The sequence below is a fragment of the Perissodus microlepis genome, chromosome 18 (genome assembly GCF_051167445.1).
Source record: "Perissodus microlepis isolate ML-2025 ecotype Zambia chromosome 18, ASM5116744v1, whole genome shotgun sequence".
NCBI lineage: Eukaryota > Metazoa > Chordata > Actinopteri > Cichliformes > Cichlidae > Perissodus > Perissodus microlepis.
Genome location: NC_140478.1, coordinates 22627284 through 22644956, shown reverse-complemented (window position 1 = coordinate 22644956; position 17673 = coordinate 22627284). Strand labels below are relative to the sequence as shown.

The window sequence follows — 17673 nt, the reverse complement described above, 5'->3', positions numbered from 1 at the left end:
ATGAACATAATCTGATCAATTTAGGGATGCACAAGAGGGAAGGGCTGGGGCTACCTGGTTGGCTGAAGGGGATTGTTCACTAGTAAATAATTTGCACCCTTGTTAATACACCTGGACAAAACCCACCCTAGAAAAGTAAAGTTACAGTCAGTGAGTAACTATGTTGGAGTAAATACATAAATGCATCCCTGTGCCTGCATACGTTTCCTCCTGCAGCCCAAAGACAAGCATGTTAGGTGAACTGGTGATTCTACAGTGGCTGCAGCATGTGAGCTAGCTCAAAGTGCTGTGTGAATGAGTGATTGGTCCTGGGGTTCAAGACTTGGCCTGTATTCTACCAGTATAAAGTTGGTGGTTCCTACTAGAGATGGCACGATACCACTTTTTTATGTCCGATACCGATATCATAAATTTGGATATCTGCCAATACCGATATGAATCCGATATAGTGTTTTGTTTTAATCAATAAAACTGTTTTTTTAATATCTTGCTGCATTTTGTATAAGTTCATACTCAAGTTTTAAAAAAACAACAACACTAAAGCTATTCTGTTATACCTGTATGCAAAAAATACACCGCACCCAAAATATTTCATAATTCAGCAATACTGATCAATCTAAAAAACTTAAACCTACTCCATCCTCCTTATTTTGGTATTTTAAAGAGTACTTAGCGTAAATATTAAGCAACCTAACTAATAGGGTTCCAACTCCCAGCAACAAAAGGAAAAAGTACTATAGCTTACTAGGGTATTTATTAGACTTAACAGTTACTATATACAGTAATGGACTTCTATTCATTTTACATCAAATTAAAACTTTGGGTGTAAGATTCAGATAATTCATTATTAAAAGCTAGACATTTTAAATGAGAATAAGAAAGAAAAGTATCTCTTTGTGCCCCCCTTTTCCCTGTTAATGCCCTATCGGCCCCCCTGGCTAAACTTTGCTAGATCTGCCCCTGCACAGTTACGAGCCGTCAGCTAAGTAGAAAAAGATCGTGGCGTAGAAAGTAATATTAAATAAATTCTAACAACAGCTTATCAAGCTTAAACGTGCTGCTGTTGTTTATCCGCTGGTTTCCTCTTTCTGGTGCAAAGTGGGCGATAAACAAACAAGAGAGACGGAGTCGCGACAGAAAAGCCGATCAGCTGATCATTAAGCAGTTTCATGATTGAAGTAGCAGCAGGGGAGAGAGAGAATAAGAGGCAGTCGCTCCATATATCGGTTGTTAAGCTTAATGTGGGAATGCTTTACAAACATTCAGAGATGAACTTACACACTTGCTTTACTTCTCTCTGGGATAACTTTGTCAGAGATGAAATGCCGGGTTGGTAGCGAGGCTACAAATGCTGAACCAGACCGCCGACAGGTCTCGCACGCCACAGCCGCTCTATCACGTGATGCATACTGCTCCAACTGCTAAGGTTATGAGCCGAGTTACGCCATGTCACATGAGGTGCTTTCGTGATATTTAATGGATCGGATTACATTTTTTATTTCTCTCCGATATCCGATCCAGTAATTTAGGCCAGTATCGGACCGATACGATACGTAATATTGGATCGGTCCATCTCTAGTTCCTACCCACTCGAAAGCATCTTTGGGCAAGGTACCAAACCCCAGATGAGGTCATCAAAACACCATTGTACAACAACACAGTTAAATATGCCGCTCCTGTGGTTGAGGTATTATTACTTCTATGTAAACAAAACACTTGTTTTTAGGTCATTGAAGCGTGTTCATGGTTAAGGTTATAGGAAAATCCCTGTCGCGGTGAAACATGTTTTGTGACAGTAAACGTAACTAAAATGACAAAGTTTGGTTTTAGAAGCTAACACATAAACAGTCCCTTGTGTTTCATTATACTTTAATCCCAAAGCAGCGAAGAGAGCACAAAGAACACAAGCAACACAAAATTATTAAGTGCATTTTTACTAGGTCATGTGTAAGGCCTGGGTTAGACTTCTGCAGGGAATCTATGTGGGACCTACAGTTTCGGCATGAGTGGCAGACGTCATTGCCGACATTTACGTTTGTGCTCCTCCGTTCTGTGTTAAATAGCTTGTGGTCGTGTCCTGGTGTTATATGTGCGGTTACACCCACGATGTAAACAAATAAAATGCTGGGACTTTTTCCCTTCTGGGTCGCCGGTCTTTGTTGTGGACAGATTTTGTCACTCGAGTTTTTTTTTCACTTCTTTGTAGATTCCCCTTTGATTCCCTTACATTTCAGTAGTTTCATCTGTCTCCCACCAGGAATTTGCTGACATTTGTGAGCCCTTATATCGATGCTATAATTATTACTCCTTATATTGAGGCGTCGATCAATATTCACTCACTGATAAATTAAAAAACAGCGGCAATAAAGGTATCGCGGGTCAGGTTACGGTGTAGTTATGAAATGTTGGTGGATGTATATGTTTGAAATAAAAATGAACTGAACTGAAGTATAAATCAGTCAGGCTGCTAAGTTATAGTAAAATCAGTTAATTTTGGTCATTGTTGGAATCTCTTATTCACTAACTTCAAATTTAAATACAGGGTTATATGGTAGGGATTTTGGCCCTACCATATAACCCAACTGTCTGGTGGTGCAGGTAGGAGCTAAAAGAGCCTCAGGCAGCAGCAGACTCATGGGAGACTCGTGCAAACCTGCAGGTGGACTGAAAGGCCCTGAATTTTGACTGTCATCAATATTTCTCAAGTTCATCTGAGAGAGCGCCTTGAAGCGCTTTGAGGCGACTTTGTTGTGATTTGGCGCTATATAAATAAAATTGAATTGAATTGAATTGAGAGCCTGATTTAATAGGTCTTAGTGATTGAAGGCTTGCTCTCCGTCATTACGTTTTGAGCTGAACTGAAGAGCAAGTTTGAGATTTGAGTGAGGGGCAAAAGTACGCAGCTGTAAAGGAAAGATGTGTTCTTTTTTTGTGCACGAGAACTTCATAAAAGCAAGAAAAGTAATCGCTTAGTGGAAAAATGTTTTATGTTTTTATCGCCTTTGGAAGTAAAAATTTAATTGAAGCTGTAGTAAATATCCACCCCAGGCTGACTGTGTTGGATGCAAGTTTTATACAGTGAGTGTAATAAAATCAGTAAAGCACATTAGCAGGAAAAAAAAATGAGAGCGCTCATCCAGCCACCCTGACAGATGTCTTATGGATGATTGAAAGATGACTAATTCTGTATTTAAGAGAAATTAACTTCTGTTTCTTTCTGCAGACTCTTCTTTGTTATTGAATATGTGAATGGTGGAGATCTCATGTTCCACATGCAGAGGCAAAGGAAACTCCCAGAAGAACATGCCAGGTACAGTCTGGCCGTTTGCTTCACGTGTGATTAAATTGACAGATGCGTTTTTAATTTCTTTATGCAGCCGGAGCTGAATTTAAAAACACAGTAATTTCCCTCTTTGTGTTTCAGATTCTACTCAGCAGAAATCAGTCTGGCGCTCAACTACCTCCACGAGCGGGGAATCATCTACAGAGACCTGAAACTGGACAATGTGCTGCTGGATTCTGAGGGTCACATCAAGCTTACAGACTACGGCATGTGCAAGGTGTGGTTTACGGATTAATGTGGTTGGTAATGATACCGCAGTGCACTTTGGATAAAAGCACCTGCACAGCTGCAGACGTGTCGGTTTACAGCCCTCTGAGATGATCTCACAGCTGATGATCTTTCTTTTTTTTTTCTTCTTTCAGGAGGGCTTGAGACCTGGCGATACGACGAGCACTTTCTGCGGTACCCCCAATTACATCGCCCCCGAAATACTCAGAGGAGAGGATTACGGTGAGGATTACGACATGGAGGCACTTACCAGAAATGCTATCTAATTCTGCAGTTAGAAAGTGTGTGAGGCAAAACTGGGTTTATCTGCACTAACACACTCAAGCTACATTATGTATAAACAATTCAACAACTGTAGACAAACGTAGGAACACTTTTTCTTTGGATACATATTAGTTTTTTAAATTTAGGATATATTTAATTTATTTAAATGGTGCACGACATACAGCAGTGATCTTAGTGCCCAAAGGAAAACTGTCACCACTGTCACCAATACCCCACAATACACAAGCCAGGTATCTTACACTGTCACCATAAACCAGGGCTACTAGTGGGTAGTGACTGGTAGAAGAGTTTTTTGCAACCCCTGGGTTATTTATTTCTTGGTTAAAAAAAACAAACAAAACAAAAACACCTAGCTGAAATTTGTGTATGGTTCTGCATTGCAATATAAGCGTGTGCAACCGTCTTTAAATGTTTTCCAACAATTATTGAAGCTGTTATTATTTAAATCAGCTCTATTTTCAGCAAATGTAATGATAAAGTGCATTAAAAGTTTCCTAACTACACCCCGAAAACAAGTTTTAAAAAGCTGTTTTCTCCTGGAAGTTGCTCTTTTAGCACCATCTTTGCTGTTGGGGATTTCTCAACTAATCTAATCTGGGTAATTCAGGACTTCTCTAATGGTGAGGCACACCTATTTGCAGGATGGGCTTAATGTGAGAGGGGAAAAAAAGGAGTGAGAGATGTTTTGTTACTCGTGTAGTCCTCTAACTTTCTTTCTGATGTGTCATTTTAACCTCTCAAATGTAGCAGAAATCACATTCTGTCGTGCCGTTAGCTTGTCCACATGGGGATTTTTGGTCAAAGTTATGGTTTATATAGCATCCACACCCCCTTTGAGGAAAAGTAAAGGCCCAGTTGGGTGACATTTAATGTCTAAAAACGGTAGTTTTTAAAGTTAAATAGCGTGCTTGTCTGTTTCTCTAAATCTGCTGACCTCTGCCTGTGTATGTCTTACTTGCCTAGCAGCCATTTCTGTCTTCATTCAGCAGCTATTCAGTTAATGCTACATTAATTCAGTTAATTTGCACGGTTTAATTATAAAGTTGAGAGACAGCCCAAAAAGAAATGCAGTAAAATGTAAAAATGTGCAGATACATTTGGGGGGGAAAGAGGCATTTGTAATATTCATTGAATCACAAAGGAGCAAATTGAGGAAAAAATTAAGTTGTAAAACAATTTTGTGAAGAAAAAGTCTGAGATTTTGAAATGCTGATTAAACTTCAGTAGTACTAACAGTTGCTAACACAATGGGTTTGTTTGATAACATTAACTCCATTCTTTAACACGGGTTCATCTACAAAAGGCATTTTGCAGAGGCAGCCGTGCACTAACAGAAGTAGCTCGACTTGAACGGACAGCTTTATTCTCACATTTCGTCTTTATTCTTGAAATTTTTACTTTATTCTCAACGTTTAGACATAATGATAAATTAATCATAAATAAATGCTGCTCCATCTAAACTCATATAAAGAGTCCAAATTGTGTGAAGCTGACAACTTAAAGCATCTCGTAGTTCAGATGTACTTTCAGCTTCTCGGTGAAATATCAGTTTCTACATCCTCAGTGCTGCGTGTTCGACTATCCATACACGCAATGCTGTAAAAATAGAAAAGCCTCCTTGGTCACCAAATGTGGTGTCATGGCAACAAATTTCACTGTTAAAAGAAAAAGTTTTTGATTGTTTTTCCCTCCTTTATTAAAAAAAAAAACAACACATATGAGCACAGCAGCTGTTTTTAGACACAGTAGGAACAGCACACGTGTGAATAATGAAATTAATGACGGCTGGGTTTGATTTTAGCTGCTCGCTCAGCTGTCGCGCTGCCGAGGCTGCTTACAACACCTGCTTACAACACCTGCGCTCTTCATACTGTGATGGCTGTAGTGGGAAAGTTTTTTGGGGTTTTTTTTAAAAAATGGGCCGAACGGCAAATTGTGTGGACATCAGAGTCACAGCAGGGACATGTGTGATCCAGTGTAGGTCCACCATTGTTCTGAATGTGATCCTCTTATCATTCAAACTGTTAACCCGATCAATGAGATGGTTAAACTTCACTCACTCCACGATGATCACACCTGCTTGTCTTTGTGTACAGAAAAACAAATGTCAGGCCCTTTTTGGGGATTTTGGTTGTTACTTATGAAAGAAATCAGCAAAAAACAAATTCACTGGGTAAATGCATCAGTTGTTTGTTTGAGTAGAGGAAGTCATGTCAGATCTGACCTCTTTTTTTTTTTTTTTGTCTTTATTTTTAGTCTTTACACAGAAAACTGCGTTCCAGGGTTTTCTTTCCTTATTTTAATAATAATTTACATACATTAAATTATTTTTAAGTTTAAAAAAAACTTAATGAAGTCAAAGACTGCATATAAAAGATGGACTTTTATATAAGGGGCGACTCGTGTGGCTGCAGAAACAAGTCAGATTGTATATATGATCTTCGCATATTTTTGTCCAGAACATGAGAAGGAGGGTGTAGTTTAGGGAAGGTCTACCTTGTCCCTCAGTTTTTCGGTCTTCCCCTCATTTATCATGTCCCGTTTCAAAACATCAAGATGGCGATAGCCAAAGGAATCAGTTTGAGGACGCCACAATGGCATCTAAAATGTTCTGTTTTCTCTTTCATGTCTGCCTTACTTGTTTTACAACTTTCACATCATTACGGCTTCTTTTCTGTCGTTGTTTTGACAGAAATTTAGGATTCACAGAAATTTACCCTGAGTAGATTTTAAATTTTAAGTTGTTTTTCAGCTCTATCTGTTTTCTTAACATTAGGGAGATATGGATATTTAATCTGATTCCAGGATTTCCTCCTTGTAAAGAAGAAACTGGAAGTTCTGTTTTTTGTGTAGCCACTTCCATTTTCGATCCAGTTTCTGGTTGGCAACATATCAGGATTACTTAAGCTTTATTACTAATTAATACATATGTTATATCCCATATGTTGTGCTGCTCGCCTCACATTCATATTGTGAAAATGTATGCAGTTTACATTAAAAACAGCCTTATATCTCCATGTTTGCCCTTCTCCTTTCATGCTTATGTCATCAAGTCTTGTCCTGTTTTAACTCACATAGTAACACTACAGTCTTCTGAAATCTGTGATGTGGAGCAAAACCAGATGTTTGAAAGTGCTGTTACAAGTGAAGTGACAGCTAAGATTTGGTGAAATGATGCAGCTGTTCAGTTCCAATGCACATGTGCCAAATTCAAGGCCCGCAGGCCACATGTCTCTTAATTTTTAAATACATTTGGCTCGCTCCGTTTTCTCAGCTGAGGATGGGGTTGAGCATCTTATTAGCACTGTTAGCATTATTTTCTTGACTAAGTATTATAAAGACTACGGAACTTGTTTGTAGACTAGCTTAGAGCTTTATGTGGACCAAACTGTAGGTGAGAAGGTGGTGTGAGACATACAAATTAATTTACTGGAAATGCATCTGTCCTTCATTTTCTTTCAGAGTTAAACTGATTGTAACACTCCTGCCCTAATGGCTTAAAAAAAAGAGAGAGAGAGAGAAATAGGCAATCTGAATAATGTGCTTGTTGTCGAAGGTGTGATAATATACAGAAACACCCACTTTCAAAGTGAAGGTGGTTGCTATAGTAACCCTGAAATGCTGGTGTACTTTGAAGTTTTGTAAGTGGCAATTAAAAGTTCCTCTTCTCTAATTGCAATAAAGATAATTGTGCTGCTCTTTTTTTTTTTTTTTTTTTTTGTCCCCTGCAGTTGTCGGTCATTTGTGTTGTTTTGGCGTTTCAAAGCGTCAGAGCTGTAACGTACGATATGTGTGTGCGTTTGTGTGTGTGTCCCAGGGTTCAGCGTGGACTGGTGGGCACTGGGCGTGCTCATGTTCGAGATGATGGCGGGCCGGTCGCCCTTCGACATCGTCGGCAGCTCCGACAACCCGGACCAGAACACAGAAGACTACCTCTTCCAAGGTAACAGCGTGCTTCTGCGGTTCGTAAAAAAACTGCTGAGTTCATGCAACACCTTCATGTCGACACCTTTCTATTGGCTTCTCTCAATACCAGGAACATGCCATCTGTTACAGAGAGAAGTGTGAAACCATGTGTCCCCCACCCCCCCCACCCCATTATTTTAGTATAAATAGGGTTTTATATTGTGTTTGTTTCTTATAATTAACAGTGAGGTGGGTTAACAAAAAGATTCATATCTTGGGCTGCTGCGAGCATACCCAGCAGGATTGAACTCATAACAGCAGCAGTGTTGGCACCATCTCATCCTCTCATCTTCTTGTCCACACCTTGACCCCTTTTCTGTCACCTCCTGCAGTAATATTGGAAAAACAGATCCGAATCCCGCGCTCGTTGTCAGTCAAAGCTGCCAGCGTCCTCAAAGGATTCCTCAACAAGGTAAGAGAGGGTCCGACAGGCCTGTAGCAGTGCCACCTCTTACTGGCTTTTTTTTTTTTTTTTTTTTTTTTTTTTTTTTGGGAAATGTATCCACTTTCCTTGCCAATTCTCTCTTCTCACTTTCTCCACCTTTCTTCTCGGGTATTGGACTTGTTATCTTTCCTTTCCACCATAGTCTCCCACCGTCTCTCACCCTCTTCTCGCACTCACTCCCACAGGATCCCAAGGAGCGCCTGGGCTGCCACCCTCAGACGGGCTTTGCCGACATCATGGGCCACCCGTTCTTCCGAAACGTCGACTGGGAGCTCGTGAGTGATTCAATTTCATCCTCTGCTTTTCTCAGTCAGTTCTTTCAAATGAAGGAAATCAGCATTGGTGCATGCCGCATGTCGGATAGGTCAAAATAAATCCATACAATCGATTGCGGGGGGAAAGGGGGAGAAAAACAAGAGCTGCCACGAGACCGCAGAAGGTCAAATCTAAGTGCGCAGGGTCGCCGTCTCCTGCGCTCTTTCTCCTGCCCTGCAGGTGTAGACGCTCTGTCAATACTGAGGTTATTAGCTGTGGGGTGAGACTTGTTTCTTTGTGAAGAGCAGGCAGCTGGAAACAGACAGGCCAGGCAGAAGACTGACAGCAGCAGATACGATTACTCACACACACACACACACAGAGGAAGTTTAAAGACGGAGAGGAAACGAGAGGGGACGGATCACACGGGGCCGATATGTCGATCTCTGCATGTCCGGATTGTCGAGCAGTGGTTCATGTTGACGGAGAAGCCATTAACACTCTAATTTCAGCGCCGCTGTTTACAAATCGTTTCATTCACAAATTTCGGCATGATTACTGGAACCTCAGAGAAGCTCGTAGGTTGGCTCGGATATCGCTGATGCTTTCTCTGAAGCTGCGGTTTGCACTCGTTGCCACTAATACTGAAAACCACATGCTTGACTGGATTCTTGCTATGACTGTTATTTGTGTCTGTGTATAATCCTTATTTATAGTTTATGCCTGAAAACCAGTATGAGTGTGAATATAAATGTAGAACGCAGTGCAGGAAATGAAGATGTGGACCTGTATTTACAGATGTTAGTCACTTGTTTGGTATCTCGAAATACCGGTGAAATTTAAACTAGGGCTAAAAATACTTCGTTATTTCTGTTGCTTCCTGTTATCAGTTTCAGCGATGAGTAAATTATCACCCAGGAGTCTTTTTAGGTTCCTGTTTTATGACCCTTAGAACCATAAAATGAGTGTCAGATGAGACTCACGGCCTCATGTTGATATTAGCTTCAACCTTACATATGAGCGCATGAATGAATGAATAATGTATGTATTGTTAATGTATCCAACTGAAGGACTGATGAGCTGATGGGGCCCGAACTGTGCTCATGGATGAGCTACAGCAGGGGTCGGCAACCTTTCTGATGATGAGTGCCATCTAAAATTTCCTCAGAAGTCAATGTGCCAATGTTATGCAATCATAACGCCCTATATTAACAGTTACACATTATATAGAACCACTTTATAGAATTATATTTGTTCGCAGATGTTTGCAGCTATCAGCAAATACTTATCAGCTATTTTGAAACAAAAAAAGACACTTTTTATCCATAACAAGAACTCCATAACAGCAAATGAACTGTACAACAGAAAATGCAAATGCTATTTATGGTCTCCCCACAACAATAATAAGAAAAATAAACTGAGCCAATATGGCATGTTTGTTAATATAGAGATGTTAATGTGATCTCTGGTCTCCCACTCAGAGACACAGGTCTCCGAGTGTCCAGCATTCAGACGGCTACCTGAGGACACTCTCCGTGTGAGAGAAAATCTGCTCACACAGATATGTAGAGCCAAATACTGTAAATAATGTCCCTGCAATGTTCTGAAAACAGTTAACCTTGTCAGGTAGTGATGTCCAGCAGGTGAAAATGCAAGCTCCATGAACACGCACAGCTGTGGATTCCAGCTGCGTTCGAAGTTCTGCAAACTTTGACCCCCACAGAGTCGAGCTTTTCAGTTCAATCAGCTGCATTTCAATGTCGCATTAACTGGCATTAACTCGGCCAGTTAATGCGAGACAAATCCAGCTGCTCATTAAAGCTTTCTGGTTTGATCAGTCTTGAGTCTACGGATGTATCCATGTATTTCCGTGGTGCAGATGCTGCGCTGAGCGGAGAGCTCCTGAAGCATTTGAAGTGTCAGAATGTGGAAATTTCAACATTGCTTGAAAAAACTGCCAGCTAGCAACGTCCCTCTCACCGGTAGGCTAAGTTATTTTTAGCCAATTACAAGTTGAATCTGGTAGTTGGGGTTGTTAGCTAAGATACCGTCATTAAGAAGCCAATATGGCACAACTAATGTGTCTATGCGAGCTAATTTGCGATGTGCACCGCTGGCGCGGCCATTTATTTTTTGATGCACCTTCTCAGATTAATTCACTGTGTGTCGTGCCCAGGGCTGGACTGGGACAAAAAAACAGCCCGGGCATTTTGACTAGAGACCGGCCCACCAGGTATTGAAGCCTTTGAATGAAAACAAACGCTGTTGTGACAGTGATGTACACTTTCTTGTTGGTATATGTATGATTTCTATACATTTTACGTCAGATAAAAAATTTGGTTGTAAGATTCAGATAATTATTTATTAAAAGCGAGACATTTTAAATGAGAATAAGAAAGAAAAGTATTTCTTTGTGCCCCCCTTTCCCCGTTAATGCCCTACCTGGCCCCCTGGCAAAACTTTGCTAGACCCGCCCCTCCACAGTTACCAGCTGTCAGCTACATAGAAAAGGATCCTGGTGTTATTTGTCTCTCAGAAACAGTTCATAGCTTTCCTTCAACTCATTCATGTCACCTAAAAGGTAAACCTGTTTCTCCATCACCTGTTCAGCTCTGATGATTCAGTAAGGACATCTCCTGGTTTCATCTTCATGTTTCCCTCTCACCAGATATACAAACCGACATCATGACCAGCAGCTTTTAAGGCTGTGGTTCCAACAAACATCAGCTGATACTAGAAATTAATGTTAAATAAATTCTAACAACAGCTGATCAAGCTTAAACGTGCTGCTGTTGTTTAGCGCAACATCCGCTGGTTTCCTCTTTCTGGCGCAAAGTGGACGATAAATAAACAAGAGAGAAAAGCCGATCAGCTGATCATTGATCAGTTTCATGATTGAAGTAGAAACAGGAGAAAGAATGAGAGAAGAAGAGGCAGCTGTGCGGCGTAAATACACAGAATAACTTCAGCTTTGTGTCTTTTTCATTGTAGCTGAAGTCCGGGACAAACTGTGTTCCTTTTCACCTCAATACGAAACGCGTAATATTTTCTCTGAATACGAGACGATTCCGTTTTTTAACGGGATGGTTGGCAACTCTACTAACTAACCTTATGAATAAAATAAAGTTCACTATCAGTAACATCATAGCACCCACCCAGCTGTATAGAAACTCCGTCATGCTTGTTAGTACGCAGTACGAGTTATTGTAACTGACAAAAAGTCAGCACAACGAAAATAAACTCCACCTAAATTTGTTTTATATCTGACCCAGATAGATTGCAGGTCATAACTTCTTACCTGAAGTTCAGTTCACCTGACACTGGGACCGGCGGCCGCCTCTGGTCTCTCCTCCTCCTGCCTCCCCTTTCTCTCATCCACCTGCTGGCCTCTGTGGAAGCTCCGCCATAGCCACCACCAAACAACTGAGTTATTTTTACACATTGACCAGCATCTGGCCAATCCACCACCTCTCATTGTTTATACCGTTACAAAAAAAATAAAATAAAAAAATCGGCCCATAAAAACGAAAAATCACCAACAATGCCTGGTGGGCCGATGGCCAGTCCAGCTATGGTCGTGCCATCAGTTAACCCTTGCCCAGGGTTGCCAACCCCTGAGCTACAGAGTCACTGACCTTCTAGTTTTGTGTTTTATAAAAGGTGGAGAACGCACACAGGTGAGAATTCTAAGGTCACATCTGCAGAATGTGCGTATTTCTAATCTGATTAATCACCCAAAACTCAAAGTTAAAGATGCACAAAGAGATCTTTGATGTGCTGAAACCAAGTGAATACATAACATCTGCACTTGAAAAATGACAACAATTGGAGGGGGGGGGAGTTTGATATGCCAACTGATTAAAAAATGAAATCACATAAAGTAATGACAAAGATGAGGCAAACACAACTTAGTGTGAAAAACTTTGTTTCTGAACACTTTTATTGAACCTTCTTTATTTAATTTATCTGTTTTACTTACCTGTCTCTGTTGTTTAAGGAAACATAAAATTAATTAATTAAATTAATTAATTTAATAATAAATAATTTGATTTTATGTTAAGTGGTTTAAGGTAAAGGATGAAAGTGAATTTTGCAGTTTAGGGCTAATTGTGTTTAATACTATTTGTTTTTGGGGTTTTTTACTTAATTAGAATGAAATTATACTGTTGTGGTATTTTTAGCGATGAGAACAAATCTGTCATATCTGAATTTGCTGTCACGTATTCGTCGTACTTTACTAAAAAAAGTTTACATTTTCTACCCATTTATAAACTTAATTAACTCTCAAGTGACCTCTTCTAGAGTCATTTAGGACCCTCGCCACATGTTTATATGTGTCGTGACATTTTTAAATTGTAAAAATACTAACCTACCTCCAATATCTTAAATTTCTCTTATGAAATTGGCCCATTGATGTGGCATGGATAATGGAAAACTGTGTCATCAAAATATTACTCTGCACAACATGCATATATTACAGACACACAAGATATCTTTACCCCTTGAAAGCCTGTTAGGAGTGAGCCTTGAAGCTCTTTTGTAGAGTGATCATATTCTGTCAATTCTGTGTTAGACCTCACATTTATTGACTTTATTATAGAGGTCAAGGAGAGGGGTCTCTGCCTATGCAGCTGCCTATGGAAAAACCCAGAAACCGTTCAATGGGCATCCAACCCTAGTCTTTATTGATATACCAGGAGGTGGTCAGGTGTGATGTGTATGCTAAACAGAAGCCTGGAAGCAACAAAGGATTAATAAAGCACCCTGACTGTGAAGACTTGATTGTAATTTGTTGATCAAAGTTAGTTTCCAGTTTGGTGTTAAGCTCCCAGCAAACTGTAATACACAATTCACTCAAACACACCTTAATAATTAAAACTGTCTGTTATTGAAAAGAAAATACAGGAAATTAATATTTGACTAAATTTCAGAACATTTTAGAGTGTTTCATAGATAAAGACAACTCTTAAAAGCCATTAAAAGCATTACTGTATAAATTATAGTATGGTCATTTAAGTGTTAAACTAATCCAGATTAAACCTGCTTTATATCTTTTAAAGAAGACAGAGCACGTAACATCAGCTTTATCTGCACAGACAGACAGACAGGGCAGCTCGCCAGGATCACCATGACCTCTTTTCCCTGTTTGGTCTGGAGCTGAGACCCAGCACTCGGTCAGAGTGTCTGGAGGATCAGCTTACAACCCTCCCACCCCCTTTCCCCCAATGCTGATGTTAAAGTTTGCCCCGCAGTGTGCTCTCTGGCCTGCAGGGGGAGCAGTTATTGCCCTCCAAACAAGTGCAGTAACACTCGGGACAGAGAGCTGCACGTACACTGTGATAAATGAAACCACAGGCAGAGGAAATGAGTGGAAGTCCCAAATAAAAGTTTTTACTCTGTGTTCAAATGCTTTTGAGTGGAGAGGACGTCACTCAGGCCTGATTACAGCTGCGGGAGAGCTTATCCTCTCAGAAATCCTGTTTCTGTCGGACAAACTCATTTACAACCTTGATACAGTCACTATTTGAAGCTTCTTAATAAGACTGCAAACAAGGATTGTTTCCATTATTCACAGATTATTTCTCAATAGATTAATCTCTTAGTGTATAAAAGGTGTGAAAAATATAGTCAGTTTCTCAGAGACCAAACAGATGCTTTGAAATTAGATTTTTCTGGCCACTCTGAAAAGCTCTTTTATTTTTATTTTTTTGGTTAATCAATCACAAAAACACTTGCAGATTAATTTTTTATTAAGCAACTAATTGGTTATTTAAAGAATTACTTAAAAACTGGGTCCTACCTTCGTCCTTTGCTTTACTTCCAGCTGGAACATAAGCAGGTGGTCCCTCCGTTCAAGCCCAACATCTCAGGGGAATACGGACTGGACAACTTTGACGCCCAGTTCACCAACGAGCCAATCCAGCTCACGCCTGATGACGAGTGAGTCAGCGCTTTATTTTGTGCTCATTTCCTGTTGCAGTCTCAGTTTTCTGTCGATTTTAACCAACTTTTTGATCTTTTCTCCTCCATTTTTTTTTCCTTTTTCAGGGACGTCGTGAAGAAGATCGACCAGTCTGAGTTTGAAGGCTTCGAGTACATCAACCCTCTGCTCATGTCGGCGGAAGAGTGTGTGTGAGGGGGCGTGGCGTCTGTGCACACGCACACACACACACACACACACACACACACACACACACACACACACACACACACACACTCATGCACGTGTTTACGTGGCGTCTCAGTGTCTTCAAGCTGCATGGTTACGAGAGAACCCGATGACATCCACCTTCTGTTCGAGGGCCGCACACATGCACAAGTAGAACGCTTATTTGCCAAAACGAATCTCACACTCTGCCATTTATAGCCACTTGTCCTTAAGCCTACCTTCTTTCTTAATTATTTTTATATCATGTAAATCTGCACTGATATCAGAAATATCTCGTCGGGGCCTCTTTGTCGGTGGCCAAAGTGGCTGCTAAGTTCTTCCAGTGTCGCTGTATGTGTGGGGGGGTGGGGGGGAAGAGGCACGGCCCCCTCCCGACAGATGAACTGAGCTTCCTCTTCTTCCAGCTGGTGGGGTGTTTTCAATGCATATTTTATTTGTACATATATGAAAATACTAATGAGGATAAACGTTAGACAGCGACTTTTTAGCTTCAAGCCAGTCGGACAGCACTGACATCTTAAAGTTTTTGGAATTAGCTTTGTCACGACGTCCCCCGCCCTTCTCTGTAGAAAAAATCATAACACTAGCCTTTTAAAAAAAAAAAAAAAAGAAAGAAAGAAAAAGGAAAAGAGTAGAAATGAAAAAATAAATAAAAACGATATATTTTTCTCATGTTTTGTTTACCATTTGTCAAAGTGTTAAATGTTCCAGCCCTGAGTAAAAAACAAAACAAAAAAAACATGAATGCTCAACATCTGGACAGTAAGGGGCTACTTCAGGTCCCTTCTTCCACGGTAAAGGAACCGAAGCGGCAACGTAACACTAATAACAAGGAAATGCTCTCAAACTGTGAAATGAAGACGCTCCTTCTGGAAAAATGGCACACGATACCTGAAAGCTGGAGCACAGGTTTGTATCTTTCTGCGCGGGGGCTGTTGGTGACGCTCACATTCATACAGAACCAAAAACTAAACACATGAAATGTCTTGCTGGTACGTATTAGAGGGTACAGAATACGTAAGGAAGATGTGCTGTCATAGAAATGTATATTTAGATCCCCCCTCTTATTTTAACACATCTTTCTAAAAACGTATGATCTGTTATCTGTCTTTCTTTCTTTGGTATTCATTCCATGTTTGTCTTTTTTTTTTTTTTTTTTTTTTTTTTGCTGCAAATCAAATATTAAAAGAAAGAAGAGCTCAAAAGAGCAGCGGACTGCACCATGAAAAGGTTTTAAAGCTGTAACCCATATCCACTGGACTTTTTACCATGTTCGGCCCACAGTTTATTTTCTGAATTAGATATTTTATAAAACTGTTAAAAACATAAAGCATCATAAAGACTCGCTCTGTACCTGCAAACTGTAAGCGGGGGTACACAAACCTCTGGGTCCTCTGACGGAGCACTCTGATCTGTTACACTTGTTACTGTTGCTTTGTTGTTTCTTTCTTTTGTGGATATGGTTAGTTTGATTGGTTTTTTTGTTTTTTTTTGTTTGTTTGTTTTTGTTTTTTTTGTTTTTTTTAATATCACTACATTGATTCCAAAATGTTACTGGGTGATCCCAATGGAAACACTTTTTGTTGTACTTGTTGTGTTTTGAGGATGTTTGCCATCCACAGGACACTGGTGAACTTTATTATTAGCGTTCAGAGAAAAAAAAGAAAAGAAAAAACAGACACTAAAATAAACATTTTATTTCTCTCCTTGTGGTAATATGTGTTTGTCGGTGTGGCTCTGTCTTTGGTTTAAAAGGCACTAGTAAGTACAAAAGAAGCGGAAATAAATTAGAGCTGTTAATGACTTATGAAGATACTATTTAGGAGGAAAAGCCTTTAGTACGTTCAATGAAAAGCAAGAATTAAAAAAACAGAACTAGAGGAAGTGGGAGTGAATGCAGTACAGGGTTCAGAATTTCATTTTTGTGCATCAGATATTGATTGTGGTTAAAAATACAGCAACGTGTCTACTGATTTGTTTGATTCAGCCACTAAAAACATATATGTAACACTTTTTTCAGAATAGTTACCATGTGGTTCAGAGGAATAATTAATATTCAGTACGAGTTTTCATTTCCCTTTGAGGAGCTTTGTCAAGTAGATCTCCGGTGACGTCACAGCAACGTCACCGCTGCTTGCCGTGCAGCTGAGGATTCAGATGTTTTGATAAAAAATTTAACACGGTTGGGAGTTGGTTTTTCGTGCCAGGGATGAAACGCTGGGTATCTTTGCCTCTGCTCCTTTTCTCTCTACTTTTTTTTTTTTCTTTGAGTCTGTCTCTCACTGGTCCCTCTGATTACATCACTCAGACATCAGAGACCATGGTTAATGATGGAAATAAACCTTTTGGTTCTCGGAGGTGCATCATTTTACTCTGTAAAGCATGTACTTTACTTTCTGTTTCATATAATGTGGTTCATTTCACTTTCAGTCAGTGTGAGTGAGTGTACTTCAGCGGTTACACACCCACACACACATTAACTGATAGTTTCAGTATTGCATACAAATTCCCATCATCCTGCTATAAATTAATCTCCTGTTCTTGAGTATAACCGGTGGTCTGCACCCTGTCATTCTTCCATTAATGAAGATGTCTGGTGATTATACACTGATAATGATACACCTACTTCATCGAGAGTCTAGACTTGGTTAGATGTAACGTTATTTCTCTTAACCATGGAAATAATTCTGTCATCAACCACTTCAGTCGTCCTCTGTGGTTTTTCAGGCCTTTCAATGTTGCTGAATTGTCCAGTGCGTCCATTCTTTTTACAAACGTACACCAAACATCAAATTTATTCATTTAGATAATTAATGACAAAGAAAAATGTGATTCGTATAAACAATGTACACCAATCAACTAACTTTTATTTGACCTGATTCGATTACATTTGATATTGTACATGTATAACAAAATTTACACATTTAATTTAAAGTGAGGATTTTGAGCTCTTTCTCTTTGAGCTCTTTTTTGCTCGCTCTC

At 39.9% G+C, this 17673-nt stretch overlaps 1 protein-coding gene across 1 annotated transcript in view; it reads left to right on the top strand.

The window, feature by feature from the left end:
• Positions 1-16395, top strand: part of prkci (protein kinase C, iota) — a 43569-nt gene extending 27174 nt beyond the window's left edge. The window contains exons 11-18 of the mRNA XM_084911848.1: positions 3224-3310; positions 3425-3560; positions 3706-3793; positions 7674-7799; positions 8155-8234; positions 8453-8542; positions 14347-14462; positions 14571-16395. Of these exons, the coding sequence (XP_084767974.1) occupies positions 3224-3310; positions 3425-3560; positions 3706-3793; positions 7674-7799; positions 8155-8234; positions 8453-8542; positions 14347-14462; positions 14571-14658 (811 nt within the window). The 3' untranslated portion in view covers positions 14659-16395. The remainder of the gene's footprint in view (positions 1-3223; positions 3311-3424; positions 3561-3705; positions 3794-7673; positions 7800-8154; positions 8235-8452; positions 8543-14346; positions 14463-14570) is intronic.
• Positions 16396-17673: the final 1278 nt, after the last annotated feature.